Source organism: Marmota marmota, unplaced genomic scaffold (genome assembly GCF_001458135.2).
Source record: "Marmota marmota marmota unplaced genomic scaffold, marMar, whole genome shotgun sequence".
NCBI lineage: Eukaryota > Metazoa > Chordata > Mammalia > Rodentia > Sciuridae > Marmota > Marmota marmota.
The window spans coordinates 2,800,057-2,816,645 of NW_025999862.1; the positions used below are offsets into that span (position 1 = coordinate 2,800,057).

The following is a 16,589-nucleotide window of genomic DNA, read 5'->3' on the forward strand; positions in this document are numbered from 1 at the left end:
AACTTGCATGGGGCGCCGCCGGTGGCCGCGGGAGCGTGACTGCGCTGCGCAGGGCGCTAGGAGGCATTGTCGCCGTAAGTGGAGCCGAAAGCGGTCCGGAATCGGGCCACACGCTTCGTGCCCCGCAAAGGAAACGTAGTATTGAGGCCAAGCGTTGAAGGGGCTGGGGGAGAGAGGGAGAGAAATATCCGGGTTTATGTTTCGTCCCCTCCCCGCCCCTCCCCCAGGTCACCCGGTGGAATAGAGCAGCGGCGCACCGGCAGTGGCTCCTGCGGTGCCAACCGGCCCGGAGGCGCCGGCTCTTGTTTGCACAAAGCGACTGCATCGCAGTAGCTCTTGGGGAGTGGGTGCAACGCTACCAGGGAAAAGGGAACCTGGGGACGCGCTCCCGGACGGGCTTCCGTTCCCCTGGGGAGGCGCCTGAGCTGGGAGAGGTTACTGTGTATCTCGTCCCCAAGTGACAATTTCGGGGTTTGCTTCCGCCCTGGAGAGCTGCAGATGCCTGCTCTGGAGCTGCCTCTTGGCCCCACGACCGCTGTGGGAATGCCTCAGTGCTTTGCTTTATTTTCTCCAGTCCCCGCCTGCCGGGCAAGCGGTGGGCCCGGGACCAGGAGTCACCGAGGGCATCCGGCTTAGGCGGGCCCCTGCCTGGCCAACAGTGCAGTCCTGGAAGGTGCAGTCCGAGGATGTCAAGAAGTCCATAAGGGAGCTCGCACAGGTCTCCTCAAACCCCGTGGCACAAAAAACAAGGCGTCCCGTTCCCAGCCCAACAGGCTCTTTCCCCCGGGTGTGAAAGTGGGTCAACTCTGTACTGGCCTGCGTGGGCCTTTGGAACTAGTGGGGTCCAAGCAAGTCCTCTGCCCTTCAACTCGCCACCCGTTCCCTAGCTTGGCACCATCGAGAGAACTGGCTAGAGCCATGGGTGGGAGCAGCTCGAAACACATGGCTGGGGAGGCTCAGGTTGTTATTCGGAGTGGCTGCCAGGCTATAAAATTCCCAATTGACCACACCAGTAACTAAATATAGGAGCAGCTGGTGCAGATGGGGGTGTCGCAATGGTTCCTTTGCAGAGTTCCTGGGACTGCAGAAAAGGTAGAGTTTTTGCTGGTAAGGGCTGAGTCAGAGAACCACTGTCAGGGTTTAAGTACACCCCACCCCACCCCCAGCTTTGAATTGAGATGAACCCAGGTTCCGATGTAGACTAATAGCCAGTATTGCCAGCTCCCACAAAATCAACGATTTTTTTTTTCCTGGCATTCAATTTATTATATTCAAACTTCCTGTCTACACCTGTTTGATCTTTGGAAATGCCTTCATGTGGGAAGTACTTCATGGTTTGTAAAGTCCTTTCTCAAAAGTGCTGTATCAGGTATTTTTCATAACCAGTTAAGGAAGGTGGTATTTTCATTTTGCAAATGGGGCTGCTTCACAGTCCTGGAAACTGTGCATGAATTAGTTACCCTCCTCAGAGGACAGCCTTGTAGGATGGCCTCCTTTATTCTGGTAACAGACGGGTGGCCTGCTCCCTCTCTCCTGCATCTCTTTGTGTAGCTGGTGCTCAAATCTTGCCTTATGCCTTCATTGAGGTCCCTTGGGCCTGGCATCATAGCTGCAGTGGCATCTGGCTCATCCTGCCTCCTGGTGGGAAGCTTGTTCTGGCCCATACCCTGTCCCTGTCCTGTTAAATTACTTCTCAGTGTGTGCCTTAAAGAAGGTCCCCACGAGATGTTCATTGGATTTAAACATATCCTGGGACCATGGTGCCCACTCATAGGAAAGGGGAGTTGGGCTGTGTGGAGAGGACCATATGGGGACAGGAGCAGTGTGAGTGTGGGCTAAGACCCTATGTCCAAGGGTCTCTGGGGTTTGGAGTGCTTTCTTGACATTGTCCAAAGCCCCTTCCAGTGCCTGGAACTGGTTGGGATTGGTAGTACCATCTATCTGGAACATTCCATGCCTAGGCTAAACCCATGTGTGCTGATGATTCCTGTTTCTGTCCTTTGGGATGTTCTCTGACTCCTTGCTATCACCACTCCTGCACGTGGGGATGACCAGATGCTTCAGGGAGCTCCACACTTGGGCCTGTGGGGTGTCCTGGAGTCCTGTGGTTGGGTTCTGGTTCCAGGAGGGGCTGCCTTATTTGCCAGTTGTTCAGATGGTGCTGACATTCAGATTGTAGGTTGTGGACTCAGATTATTTATCTACACAGGAGCCCCCACAACCTAGGGGCAGCCTTGCCTAGGGGCTTTGCCCTCAGTCTAGAAGAGGCCCGCAGCTCTCTGCCACTTGCATGACTTGGACAATTTTCTGTGTTTGGCTGATCTTGTCCATGCCCTTTTGGAATCCCAGAGGCCCAGTCCAGCTCCTCATTATCCCAAGTTTGTTAGTTTGGACCCCTCTGACCCTGTACTAGGCCCTGAATAACATGGGATCCTGCCGCCCTTCCATCTCGCAGCCTTGCCTCTCTCTGTCCTCCGGCTTTGGAGAGGGACTGCCCATGGACTTAATTCTCCCTTGTCGGGGGACGAGGAAGTTTTAGGTGAAGGAAGGGTGATTCCTAGCCAAGTAGTGAGGGTGGTGATTTTAAGCACTTAATATTTTAAGTGATGATTTTAGATCCCCTTTGGAAATCTAGGGCACCTTTGTGCTGTGCTCAGAGAATGGTTTGGAATATTAGAAACGCTTCTTCCTAGTGAACTATTCTGACACTTAGACTTTACATGTTGATCCTGTTTAGGCTTTTTTGTTCCCTCTGACTCACAACATTGGGCCTCAGAGCTTGCCATTACTGGGACTTCCTCTGCTTCAGCCTCCCAAGTAGCTGGGATTATAGGCATGTGCCACAATGCCCAGTTGTATGTGTATGTTTGTGTGTGTGTCTGTTGGTTTTTAAAAGCTCAAAAGCAACCCAGATGACTTGTGCTAAGTCATTAAGTGCTGTGGAAACTCACAGGGAAGAGAGAACACTGAGGGCTGGGGCAATCAGGGAAGACTTCCTGGAGGTGGAGAGATGGGAATTCTCATTCCTCAGAGATGACTTGCTCAATTTTGCGTGGGCAATGAGCTGGGATTAGAAGCTGCTGCCATGCCTGCCCATGTGCTGCTTTATCCTCTCAACTGGAATTATGGAGTATTCAGGTAGAACTATAGATTTTGTTCAATCGTGTTTAACTCAGCAAGGTGGGTATTACTAGACCTACTAGAAGAAACGGGCTCAGAGTAGTTAAAAAACTCTCCCAAGCTGTCTTAGCTACTAATGGTGGAGTTGGACATTCTGTCTATCAAACAGCCTTTCCCCCTGCACCCCTGTGTCTCTGGCCTTCAGTGTCAGCCTCCCTGGTGAAACACACACATGTGGAATACCGTTGACTCTGCTGGGCAGGTAGATGGGCTTGGCCTTGCTCTGCTTGTCTAGCTGAGCCCATGGGCACTGTTCTTGGTCTGCCAGCAGCTCTGAGCACTGTCTCCCTCCCTTTCCCATCTGCCCTCGGAACAAGCTCCCTGGAATCCCTGAGTTATCTGGGAAGCTGGGATTGGAGCCTAGGGACAAAGACCTTGACCTCAAGTTCCTTCTCTCTTTGTGGGGTGCTGCTGTTATCAATATGGGTGACTTCTGTGAACATTGGATATGGAGCAGGCCTGATCATTGTCACTCACTCCCTTTGACCTTGTTCAGGCCACTTAGCCACTTCCTGTGCCTTAGTTTCCTTCTCAGTAATAAACAGAGGGTTGAGGACATTTTTATGTCTTAATACCACATAATTTTATTTTAGCCCCTTATTATTTTATCTCCCTTCTCTCGTTTCTAGCACCTCCCCCTTTTCTTGGAGATCAACCCAGCATCAGTCTGATAATCAGGTCTGCAGGCTGATGCTGTAACCTTCCCTTCCTGTTGGCACTTGGGGAGGCAATTTCTAGAGACCCATCCACCTGTCACACTGAGCTCCAATTTGCCTTGGTGTCTCCACCTCCTGCTGTGCACAGGGAGCCTGGCAGATGTGGGTGGGGTGAACAGGGGAGCTGGAGCAATTGTGCAGATAGAGCCCTGACTCAGAGGTCGCAGTATGGAGGGACAGGTGTCTTTCCCCTGCACTTGGCTGTGTCCTGCCTCCTCCTTGGTGCCCCACCTGTTGAGTCACAGGCCAGTGCACATCTGAGTCCTTACACCCACCTGGCTACTGATGCAGGCCCGGGCCCTGCGTCTGATGAGGTCACACATGTTGATCCTCCCAGAGAAGCAGCAGGGCCCAGCTGCCCTCACCCTCTGACAGGCCCATCAGCTCTTCCAAAGGCTGAGCTGCCTGTGGCCTAGGTTCTGAGTTCCAGAGAGGAGGTAAGTGGCCTGAGGCCCCCTGTAGGCTTCCCGGCAGCCTGGGTTCCTGGGGAGGAGGTGCATGGGGCGAGCCCCAGCTGGATGGTGCTTCATGGCCCTGCATTTCCTCTAGGCACAGGCCCCTTTGTGAGCAGCAGACCGGCCTGGGGGCTGGGACACCCCAGTCTGCATGCTGAAGAAGATGGGTGAGGCCGTGGCCAGAGTTGCACGGAAGGTGAACGAAACGGTGGAGAGCGGCTCTGACACTCTGGGTGAGTGGGGACAGGGCTTTTCCAACTGACCTGTGGAGTTCAGTGTAGAGATGGTCTAGGAAGAGCTGAAGGGGTCAGTCTCAGGTGCGCCTTGTCAGGAGGGAGTCATGGATCTTTCCCTGTAGTGGTGGAACCGTGTTAGTCTGTTCATGCTAGGTCCCAGCATACGACACATTTCTTACCATGGGTCATGGCCAAAGAGGTTTGAAAAATGCTAGAAAATGGGTCTGGACTGTGGTTGTGGCTCAGCGGTAGAGCGCTTGCCTAGTACATTCGAGGCGCTGGGTTTGATCCTCAGTACCACATAAAAATAAATAAATAAAATAAAGGTATTGTTGCCAACTACAACTAAAAAAAAAAAAAATAGTGCTAGAAAATGGAGCCTGAGGCTGGGTGCGGTAGCACACATCTGTAATCAATCCCAGGAACTCAGGAGGCTGAGGCAGGAGGATTGCAGGTTTGAGGCCAGCTTCAGCAAATTAGTGAGGCCCTCAGCAACTTAGACCTGTCTTAAAATAAAAAATAAAAAGGGCTGGGGATGTGGCTCAGTGGTAAAGTGCCCCTGGGTTCAATCCCCAGTACAAAAAAAAAAAAGAAGAAGAAAGAAAAAGAAAATGGAGAGGGCTGGGGATGTGGCTCAAGTGGTAGCGCGCTTGCCTGGCATGCGTGCGGCCCGGGTTCGATCCTCAGCACCACATACAAACAAAGATGTTGTGTCTGCCGAAAACTAAAATAAATAAATAAATAAATATTAAAAGAAAATGGAGAGTGTGTGCTTATCCTTGGACTGCAATGATTCTGAGTGTGTGTGCCCCTGGACCAGCCGAAGATACTGGGCCAGCGCTGGCTGAGTAGCCCTTGTGCATGGCCCTGTGCTGGGTGCCTCCGAGTGTTCTCTTGTTGAACTTCCCTGTGATGAATCATACCTGCTGGGTGTGGCCAGCCCCCCTCTGCAGATGAGGAGAAGATGCAGTTGCACAGGCAGAGTGGGCTCTTTTGAGATCGCTCAGCCGGGAGGCCCCTTTGCACTCCCTTTACACTGCTTGAACTGTGTCATCTGTGCCTTTCTTTTTAACCCAGAGGCACTCTACCACTGAGCTACATCCCCAGCCCATTTTACATTTTATTTTTTAATTGTTTTTGCAGTCCTCCTGCTCAGCCTCTCAAATAGCTGGGATTACAGTTACACACCACCACGCCCGGCCTGCCGCAGGGGTCTTTCGCTTTGAACTGCTCTTAGCCTGGTAGCTGCTCAGGTACCCTAGGACAGACCATCCTGATTAATCAACAGATACTTATGACAAGGGTCAGCAGGGGATGCTGTGCATCTACCTAGGTGTGTGTACATGAATGATGTGTGTGTGTGTGTGTGTGTGTGTGTGTGTGTGAGAGAGAGAGAGAGAGAGATCGATCCTTGGAGTGTAAGCACCACTGCAGAGCCACAGCTGTACGCTGGGAACCCAGAGGACAGAGGACTAGGGCAGTCTTTTCTTGGGGATGATCGTGCAAATAGTCAGGTGGCTTTGAGTTAAGTCTTTGACATAAAGAAAGGAATTCCATAGGCAGGTGTGTGTGTGTGTGTACTCGCGCGCGCGTCTGTCTGTCTATGTTTTTCTGTCCATCTGGCAAAGGAGCATTTCTATACTGGTTACTGCCCGAGCAAAGACCCAGACCCTGGCATTTCTGTGAGCAGCCAGGTGTGTCTGAATGCAGCTCCCGAGGCAGGGGGTGATGGCTCAGGAAGTGGAAGGACACTTAGTCTTTTGGATGGGTTTGGTCAGGGCCTCTTCCAGGAAGCCCTCACCCTGACCCCATTCACCCCTGCTGGCTTCCTGCTCTCTAGCACCCAGCCAGCATCCCTAGAGGTCAGGGACCCTGTGATCTTTTGCTCCTGTCTCCCTGCCCCAGCTGGAGCCCAGCACAGGGTCAGGTGCTGTGTTGGCATAGGGAGGTACTGGCTGAGCTGAGCCGAGGAGGGCGAGGCGTCTCCTCTATCAGCAGACTGACTTGACGATGACTGCCAGCTCTGGAGGGAGCTCTGGGGAGCCGCATGGTGGGGAGCCATTGGCTGTGGGCCCTGAGTCAAGGAGTCCTGGATTCTGCACTACTCTCTGACATGGTTGTGCTTGGCCCAGTATTTGAGGCTGACCACCACTGATACTGTAGCTGACAGCCAGACTTTGGCTCTTGGGGGCCTGGAGGTGAATCCCCACTCTGTCACCTACTAGCTTAGTACCTTTGCAGATTGTTTAACCCGTCTGAGCCTCAGTTTCTTCATCTGTAAAATGAGCTTGGTAATAGTGTCTACCTCATCAGGGTGGTTAGGAGCAATTATAATGCCTGTAAGGTGCTTGGTATGTAGGCAGCTCAGTAGATGGCAGCGATTATTTTTAATTTTTTCTCATCCCTGAAAGCTAGAGGTGGGGCCTAAATCCTGCGTGACACAAACACTACCTCCAGGTGTCAGCCAACCAGGTCTCTCTCTGCTGGGCCAGTTTCTATTGGTGACTTAAGTATAAATTGATAAATCTCTGGGTCGAATCACCTATACCTATGTTAAAATGTCACAGGTTAGAGGGACACATGAAGCTCTATCTCATTCAGATGTGGCAAGGGTACAGGGGCTGCAGGGCGGGGGGGGGAGGCTTCCTGGGGACAGCTATGAGGACACAGGTATCCCAGGCAGTGGGAGGGAGGGAGAGGCCCCTGCCGAGGTGTCACTGCTGCATGGGGCAGGGGGTGAGGGATGGTTCCCAGTAAGTAGATGGTTTGGCTTTGCTAGGGAGTTTGGGCTTCAGCTTCTGTGGACCAGAGATTGTGAACTCAGATGTCCCCATGGGCCCCTTGGGAGTTTCTGTGAACTGGCAAGTTGGCAGCTGCCTTGGGTGAGGTGTGGGGGGCGCTTAGGGGAGGGAATGCCACAGCACCTCCTCTGTACCGTCCAGGGTCCATGCCCATCAAGGAACTCAAGCCAGGCCTCTGGCTCCCTGCCAGGCCACTAACTGAACGGCACCAGAGCCAGGCCTTTGCCCTACCACACAGCCCTCAGTGGGTGTGGAAGTTCAGTGAGTGTGGCAAAGCCCTTACCAACCTGGGCGAGCCATGAGCCATGGTGGCCCTGGCTGAAGGTGGAGACGCCCAGGCAGTGGGGACCAGGCCTTTAAATGTAGGATTGGACAGTAGGGGGGCCTTTTTACCTCTGTAGTGGTCAGAGAAGAAGCAAAATATCAGCACAGGCCACTGTGGGTGCCTAAAGTCCTGACCCTTGGGAAGGGGGGCTGGCCAGGCTCATGCAGCCTGGGAGGTCTGGGATCTAAGCAGTCAGTGGGTATTAAGCACCTGCTGTGTGCAAGGTGCTGGAGAGCTCACGGGATGTGTACAGTAGTGCTCTGGGCCTGATCCCAGCCCACCACCCATGAGATAGAGCGATGCATAGCCTCCAAGCTCGGCCATCAGATGGAGCCCAGGTTATAATTCAGAGGAGGAGTGCGGCTGGGAGTTCATATAGCCAGGAAGGTTTTCTGGAGGAGGTGGAAATGGAACTGGGTGACTCAGTATGGTTCCTGTGTGAACCAGCAAACAGTCTAAGCAGCCTCAGCATCCCACTCCAGACGATGGCTTAGATCAATTTTGTCACAGCTGTACAGTGTCAGTTGTGTAGCCATTAACAACGGTGCGTAACCTTCCAACGTATGCTTAAATAAGGACCAGCACATTCTTATATATGATGTGCTTGGGAAAAAAAACAACAACAAGGATCCCAAACTGTGTATATGATAATATACCAAATATATTAAACATGTGTATTTATGTAGAAGAGAAAATGAAAGGAAACAAAACAAGATACAAATGAAAATTAGAAAACGATAGTTTGTATTTTATAAATGTTCTGTGATAATGCATTTTTTAAAATTAATTTTTGAAACAAGATCTTGCTCTGTTGCCAAGCTAGGCTTGAATTTGAAATCCTTCTGCCTCAGCTCCTGAGTGACTGGAATTACAGATGGGCACCATGGTGCCCAGTTCTTCGTATTTCTCTTAAAACTAGAGGAGAATAGAGTTTTAAGAAGGACCACCTGGTACTATGGAAAAAACACAAGTCAGGGGTGCTCATCTTTTTTTTTTTTTGTACCAGGGATTGAACGCACGGGCACTCAACCACTGAGCCACCCCCCAGCCCTATTTTATATTTATTGTGAGACAGGGGAGGATTGGACAAGGTAGTTGCTTAGGGTCTTGCTAAGTTGCTGAGGCTGGCTTTGAACTTGCCATCCTCCTGCCTCTGCTTTTGGAGCCGCTGGCATTACAGGTGAGCGCCACCAACCCTGACTTGGGGTGACTTTAAAGAGGGATCATTACAGCAGAAAAGCAGGACGTGGAAAGGCCTAGGAACTGGACCAGGAGGCATGGCTGCCTTGCATGGAGGCATTGCCGTGGGCCGGGAAGAGAGGAACCAAGCTCACTTGGGCCGCGGTGTTGGATGGCACCTTTGGTACCTTTTAATCCTTTCAAGAGTCTTGTGTTTTCTGACTCTGAGGATTCCTATCTGTTCATTTATAGAGAACTCCTGGTTACTGGCTGTTGGTGTGTTGCTCTTACCCATCCCTTGAGTCTCTTTTGTCAGGAATCCCTGCAGGCCCTCCTCTGTATCTCCTTTTTTTTTGAGGTACAGGGCTTGAACTCAGGGACACTTGACCACGGAGCCACATTCCCCAGCCCTTTTCTTTTCCTTTTTGATTTTTTTTTTAGTTATAGATGGACACAATATCTTCATTTATTTATTTTTATGTGGTGCTGAGGGTTGAACTCAGTGCCTCACATGTGCCAGGCAGACGCTGTACCACTAGCTACAGCCCCAGCCCCAATTCCCCAGCCCTATTTTGTGTTTTATTTTTAGAAACAGGGTCTCACTGAGTTGCTTAGGGCCTCACTGAGTTGCTGAGGCTGACTTTGAACTTGCCATCCTCCTGCCTCAGCCTCCTGAGCTGTGGGATTCCAGGCACGTGCCGAGGCACCCGGCCTCCTTCTGTATCTTCTTGCTTTCTTTGGGCCACAGCTGAGGGATTTCTTCAGTCTGCCCTCCATTTCACTCTTTGCTTCTTTGTGTTTAACCCACTGAGCCTTCCATTACATTTAAAATTTTTAATTCCATGTTTTCAAAAGTTCTATTTGGTTCTCTTAATAATCTGATTGAATATGCTCTGGATTCTCTTCAGATCCAATGAATTTTATGCCTCTTAGTAAAAAGGAATTTGATTTAAAGGAATAATATCATTTCTTTATTAAGTGTTCAACTCTTATTTCTCTAACTATGACTTCTTTGTACTTATCTTTTGGAACTTTACTTCTTCTGTAAAAGGGTGTTATTAAGGTGCAGGTCTGCTGTCCCGCCGACTCTTGTCACAGTGGGTTGTTCTGGGTGAACCTTAGGTAGTTTTGGGCCCTGGGCTCATGTCTTTATTTATTTATATTTTTTTTAGTCATACATGACAGCAGAATGAATTTTGACATAAAATACATACATGGAATGTACATACATCAATCATTGTCTATTCTATTCTGCTGCCCTTCCTATCCTCCCTACTCCTTCCCTCCTCTCCCATCCTTTCTCTCTATCCAAACTAATGTGACATACTTTTTTTTTCTTTTTCTCATTACAGCATCATATACGTATTCTGTATAACAGTGAGCTTCTCCTTCCATCTTCCGTGTAACTCCCCTTCTCCCTCTTTTTCCCTCCCACCTCTCTTCCCTATTTAGTGGTAGTCTTCTTCTCTTGCTCTTCCTCCCTATCCCATTTTGAGTCACCCCCTTATATCAGAGAAGACATTTGGCATTTGTTTTTTAGGGATTGGCTGACTTCACTTAGCATAATCTGCTCTAATGCCATCCATTTACCTGCAAATGCCATGATCTTGTTATTTTTTTAGTCAGTGGGTATTATTGAGTAATATTACTGAGTAATATTCCATTGTGTATAAATGCCACATTTTTTAATCCATTCATCTACTGAAGGGCATCTAGGTTGGTTCCACATTCTAGCTATCGTTAATGTGAATTGTGAGGCTATAAACATTGATGTGGCTGTGTCCCTGTAGTATGCTCTTTTTAGGTCTTTTGGGTATAGTCCGAGAAGGGGAATAGCTGGGTCAAATGGTGGTTCCATTCCCAGCTTTCCAAGGAATCTCCATACTGCTTTCCAGATTGGCTACACCAATTTGCAGTCCCACCAGCAATGTATGAGTGTACGTTTTTCCCCACATCCTCGCCAGCACTTATTGTTGTTTGACTTCATAATGGCTGCCATTATTATTGGAGTGAGATGGTATCTTAGAGTAGTTTTAATTTGCATTTCTCTGATTGCTAGAGATGGGCACTGGGCTCAGGTCTTGCGGTGCCTCTTCTGTGTAGTCCTAGGTTGAAGGGCTGTCCTCGAGGAGCTGTGTTTGTGACTGTGCGAGTGACAGCCTAGGGAGCCTATCTTCTCTTGACTTCTTAGCCCTCGGGGTTTCTGGGCCTTAGGGGTAGTGACTCCTCAAACCTTAAGGATAGGCCTGTGATTTCAAAATATTTGGGGGAGGTGTTTTGTTCAATTCAGTGCCCAGGCCAAGACAGGACAGCTCTCCAATAATCAAAAAGGAGATTTCCCCTGGTTTATTCTTTTTCTGAGAAGGTGGTCCTTCAAACCCCAGCTTTTCACAGGGGTCTTGGCTCCCCACCTCAAGCCAGGCTCAAAATGACATTTCTGGGCCCCTTTGGGCTTTGAAACCTAGGCCCCTGGGTGACCCAGACTGACCTACCAGTCCAGGGCCTTGGAGCACCTGCACCCGCCCACCCTCTGCCTCCCAGACTCCTCTGCAGGGCCTTAGGAAATTCCAGGCATCATTGTAAACACCTTTCCAGTTTTGACTTTTTTCAAGTCAAAAAAACCCAGAGGCTAATATCTACTGTTGTGCCTGATGTCAACAGAGTTGTTAGGATGACCCAGGTGGTGATGAGGCAGTGGGGACACCCCCTGGGCCGCTTCCCCAGGACAGATGTCCCTTGGTCAGTTCCTCCACTCCTGCAGGGTCTTCCAGAGGGCAGGTCCTGGGCACGTGGCCTGAGGACTGAATCAGTTCTGGTTAAAAATGCCTATTCATGAGCTCTGCTCCAGAGCTTTGAGATAGAATCTCTGTGGGTAGGAAGGGGGTGGTCTGCCATTTAGCCAGCCTCCCAGGTAACTCTCCTGGGCCTTGAGTGCCCTCCTGTCCACAGGTTCTGTATCCTTGGAGTCAATCAACTAAGGATAGAAACTGCTTAGAAAAAAACTGGGCCTGTTCTGAACACGTACAGACTTTGTTCTTGTTATTATTTTCTAAACAAGGCAGTGTGACAATTTATGTAGCATTTATATCATTTAGGTACCAAAAGCAATCTAGAGATTACAGTCTACAGGAGGGGATGTGGGGTTATATGCAACTGCCATGCCATTTTAATTGAGAGACTTGAGCCCCTTTCCCATACTGGGGATGGAACCCAGAGTCACTTTACCATCAAGCTACATCTCCAACCCCTTTTATTTTATTTTGAGTCAGGGTCTCACTAAGTTGCCCAGGCTAGCCTTGGGTGACTGGGATTATGGGCCATGCCTGCACACCTGGCTTAGAGGGTCCTTTTGGTCTGAGTAGTATTATGCTGCATAGATTACCATCTTCTCTTTATTCATTCATCTGTTGGAGGACATTTGGATCATTTCCAGTTTTTTCCATCATAAGTTAAAGCCTGTAAATGTTCACATACAGGTGAAGGCAGGTTTCATTTCTCTTGGGCCCAGGGGGGTAGGATTGCTAGATTGCCTGTGTGAGAGTGTGTTTGGCTATTAGAACCAGCCCCACTCACAGCCAGAGTTCCAATTCCTTCTTGTCCTCTTCAACACTGTTGGTTTTTTTTTTTTTGTACTGAGAATTGAACCCAGGGACACTTTACCACTGAGCCACACTCCCAGCTCTTTTTAATTTTTATTTAGAGACAGGGAATTGCTGAGTTGCTGAGGCTGGTCTTGAACTTGCCATCCTCCTGCCTCAGCCTCCTGAGCCGCCAGGATTACAGGCGTGTGTCACCAACACCCAGCTCTCTTCAACACTCTGTGTGGTTTTTAATTTTATATATTCTTTTAGTTGCATAATGGCATCTCCTTGTGACTTTAATTTACAGTTCTTTGATGAAAAATGATGTTGAATGTCTTTTCATGTGCCTCCTGGCCATCTAGCTGTCTTTGATAAAATGTCTATTCTAATCTTTTGGCCATTTCAAAGAATGGGTTTTCTCATTAAGTTGCAAAGTTCTTTATATATTCTAGAGGCAAATTCATTATCAGGTACGTGTTTTGATAGTACAGTTTCCAGCCTCTGCCTTGTCTTGTTCTCTTAACAGTGTCTTTTGAAAAGCAGATATTTTTAATTTGGTGGTAAAGTCCAATTTATCATTTTTTTTTTCTTTTTTGGGAGGGGGATACCAGGGATTGAATTCAAGGGCACTTGACCACTGATCCACATTCCCAGCCCTATTTTATATTTTATTTAGAGATAGGGTCTCACTGAGTTGCTTAGGGCCTTGCTAAGTTTCTGCGGCTGGCTTTGAACTTTCGATCCTCCTGTCTCAGCCTCCCAAGATGCTGGGATTATAGGCATGGGCCACTGCACCTGGTCCTCATTTTTTTCTTTTAAAATACATTTATTTAAACATTTTTTTCATGTATTATTTTTTAGTTGTAGGTGGACACAATACCTTTATTTTATGTTTATGCGGTGCTGAGAATCGAACCCAGTGCCTCATGCATGCCAAGTGAGCACTCTACCACTGAGCCCCAGCCCCAGCCCTTAAGTACATTTTAAATACATTTCTTTTAATTTTTTTTTCTTTTTAATAATACAGCACTTCTGTTGTTATAACCAGGGAATCTTTGGCTAGCTCAAGATCACAGAGATTTCTTCCTATCAGATCATCTGGATATTTGGCTATTGGGTAAACATTTTTTTTAAATTTCTTAATTTTTAAGTTGTAGATTAACACAATACCTTTATTTTATTTATTTATGTGGTGCTGAGGGTCAAACCCAGTCCCTCTCATGTGCTAGGCAAGCGCTCTACCACTGAGCTGCAGCCCCGGCCCCAGGGTGATTGTATGGATCATGTGTCCTTCTCTAGAGCTCTGGAAGGTACATTCTCTGAGGGAGCGCCTGGAGATGTACATTTGATGAACATTGCATGAGTTTTCCCGACCTTGAATTTTGAGAATTCCTGGCTTACTATTTACAGTTAGGAGATTTCTGGGCAGGGCTCTGGGTGTGTGTGAGTGTATGTGAGAGAGAATATGAATATGACATGTTCCTGAGAATCAGCAGCTAGTCTGGGAGCCATGAAATCCCTGAGTAGGGAGACCAGGGCTAGTGAGGGGTAAGGTGATGTGTGGTTGTATCCCCCTCCACACCTGCCTTTGCTCTCTCCCAGGCTCACCTGCACTTCAGCCAAAGTGCTGTTGTCCTAGACCCACCAGCAGGTGGCACCCTTTCACCAGCCCAGCAGGCCACGGGAACCTGAGCCCTGACCAGGTTGTTGGTGGGGGAGTGCCAGGTCCTCACAAGGGCATCCCCTCCTGCCAGCTCACTTCCTATATTTACACTTCAAGATGACCCTGCAGGGATGTGATCTTACAACCTGCTTTTTGGAACAAGGGTACTCAGAAAGAGAGCATTCAGGAAGCAGTTTAATACCCGATAACTGGATCATAACTGCCTTCTTAATTAAAAAATCCACTTCTTGCTGGGCACCATGGTGCACACGTGTTATCCCAGCAGCTCAGGAGGCTGAGGTAGGAGGATTGTGAGTTCAAAGCCAGCCTCAGCAACACAGTGAGACCTTAAGCAACTCAGTGAGAACCCGTCTCTAGATAAAAATACAAAATACGGCTGGTGATGTGGCTCAGTGGTAAAGTGCCCCTGGGTTCAATCCTTGGTACCCCCCAAAATAAATAAATAAACAAAAAACCTTAATCAAACACACATTGAGTACCTGCTGTGTTTGCTCTGCCCAGGGCACCTGCTTGTAGAGTGTCCAGTCTGGAGGGGGAAGCAGACTACTCTGTCTGTCTCTCTCTCACACATACACTGAGGAGGGCGAGTAGCCAGGGCTACAGCAGGAGCAGTTTGTCTGCCTTGTTGAGTGGTGGCCTTGGCCTTGGTCGAGGCTTGTTGGCCTGCAGTTCTAGGGCAAAGGAAGGAAGCTGTCACCTATGGGGGTAGAGGGTGTGGACCTGGGGAGTCCTCAAGGTCGACCAGGTGGAGTAGGCCGCTTAGCCACCTGAATGTCCCTTACCTGTAGGTGTTTTGTGGGCACAGGGGAGGGATGGGCTCCCAGGCAGCCCCCAGACATGGGGCTCCTCTCTCTGCTCCCCATTAGGGCTGAATTCTTGGCTCTGCCATCTTGCTCCCTGCCTCTCCTGGGGCTGTAGGCTGCGAGTTGGCCGGGCAGGGAAGGGGGACGGAGGTGTCCACTGCAGAGCCCCCTGCTGCTCTCCCAAGGGGAGAGCCCTCTCCCAGCCCTGCTCCATGTGGTACAATGTCAGGGGTCACCAGAAACCTTCTTCCTAAAATGCCATCTTTAGACACGGTCTCTGGATTGAGGGTCCTGGGAGGCCAAGAATGACCCTCTACGTCATCTCCCCTGTGAGGGCTTTTCTGTCTTGAGGGCTCAGTATTTATTTGAAAGGCAGGCTTTGAGTCTCTGGGTGGGCCTTTCTGTGTCCTGACACTATTGAGCCTTGGGCTGGATTGCTGGTGGTGGGGGCTGTCCTGTGTGGGGGGTTCAGCAACCTCCCCAGCCACTGCCCCCCATTGCTGGTTGTCTTTGTCCGTCTGTCCAGGCTGCCTAACACAGCACCATGGATTGAGCAGCTTATGCACAACAGAAATGTACTTCCCGTGGTTCTGGAGGCTGGGAAGTCTGAGACCGTGGTGCCAGCAGATTTGGTGTCTTGGAGAGGTTCTGTTCCAGCTGTCTTCTTGCAGGGTAATCTCACAGTGCAATGGGGGAGGGACCTCTCTGGGGTCTGTCTTCTGAGGCTGCTAGTTGTGTGTGCGAGGGTCCCTTCACAACCTACTCACATCCCCAAGGCCCACCTCTAAAGGCCATCCTTTTATGAATTAGGTTCCAACCAATGAATTTGGGGGGAGCACCATTCGGTCTGTAGTTCTAGTAGTACCCCCTCCCCTAGTTGTGACTACCAGAGTTGTCTCCAGACAGTACTAAATGTCCCCAGGGGGCAAAATGGCCCTGACTGAGACCCCTCTCTAGGAGGCCACCCTGTAAGCTGTTAGCATGGGCCTGGTGCTGGCAACTCTGCAGGGCAGGCTTCTCGCCACGTGGAGTTTGGTGAGCTGCAGGAAGACAGCTGCTCTCTCGTAGGAAGGGCTTCCACCTAGAGGTTAGGAGTTGGGGTCCCAGACCATGGGCTGACTCCCAGCTGATGGGCCAGGTTCCCTACTGTAAAGCATGGGACCCAGCCCTGGCTGGCTGCAGCTGTCTCTGTGTTAACCCTCGATGGCTTCCCCTTACAGAGTAAAGCCCAAACTTGTACCACAGAGCCTCAGGCCCATTGGGCGGGGTGGCGCAGGCCTGTAATCCCAGCGGCTCAGGAGGCTGAGGCAGGAGGACTGTAGGTTCAAAGCCAGCCTCAGCAACTTAGTGAAACTGTAAGCACCCTAGCGAGACTCTGTCTCAAAATATAAACTTAAAAAGGGATGGGGATGTGGGCTGGGGTTGTGGCTCAGTGTGGCAGAGTGCTTGCCTTGCACATGTGATGCACTGGGTTCGATCCTCAGCACCACATAAAACAAACAAAATAAAGATATTGTGTCCATGTATGACTAAAAAATATTAAAAAAAAAAAGGTCTGGGGATGTGGTTCAGTGGTTAAGCACCCCTGGGTTCAATCCCCAGTACCAAAAAAAGCCTCAGGCCTTTGCG

General features: G+C 49.7%; 1 protein-coding gene across 8 annotated transcripts in view; it reads left to right on the forward strand.

Annotated features, from left to right (window-relative positions):
* The window catches only part of Lrrc20 (leucine rich repeat containing 20), a 103,900-nt gene that overhangs the window by 29,627 nt on the left and 57,684 nt on the right, over positions 1-16,589 (forward strand). For 4 of the 8 annotated variants that reach the window (XM_048809471.1, XM_048809505.1, XM_048809510.1 and 1 more), the window contains one exon: positions 4,446-4,584. The exons of 1 other annotated variant lie outside the window; for it this stretch is intronic. In XM_048809471.1, coding sequence (XP_048665428.1) covers positions 4,503-4,584 — 82 coding nt within the window. In that variant the 5' untranslated portion in view covers positions 4,446-4,502. Of the gene's footprint in view, positions 75-2,768; positions 3,139-4,306; positions 4,334-4,445; positions 4,585-16,589 lie in introns of those variants that run through there. 3 more of the 8 variants (XM_048809464.1, XM_048809485.1, XM_048809494.1) reach the window with 3 other exon arrangements.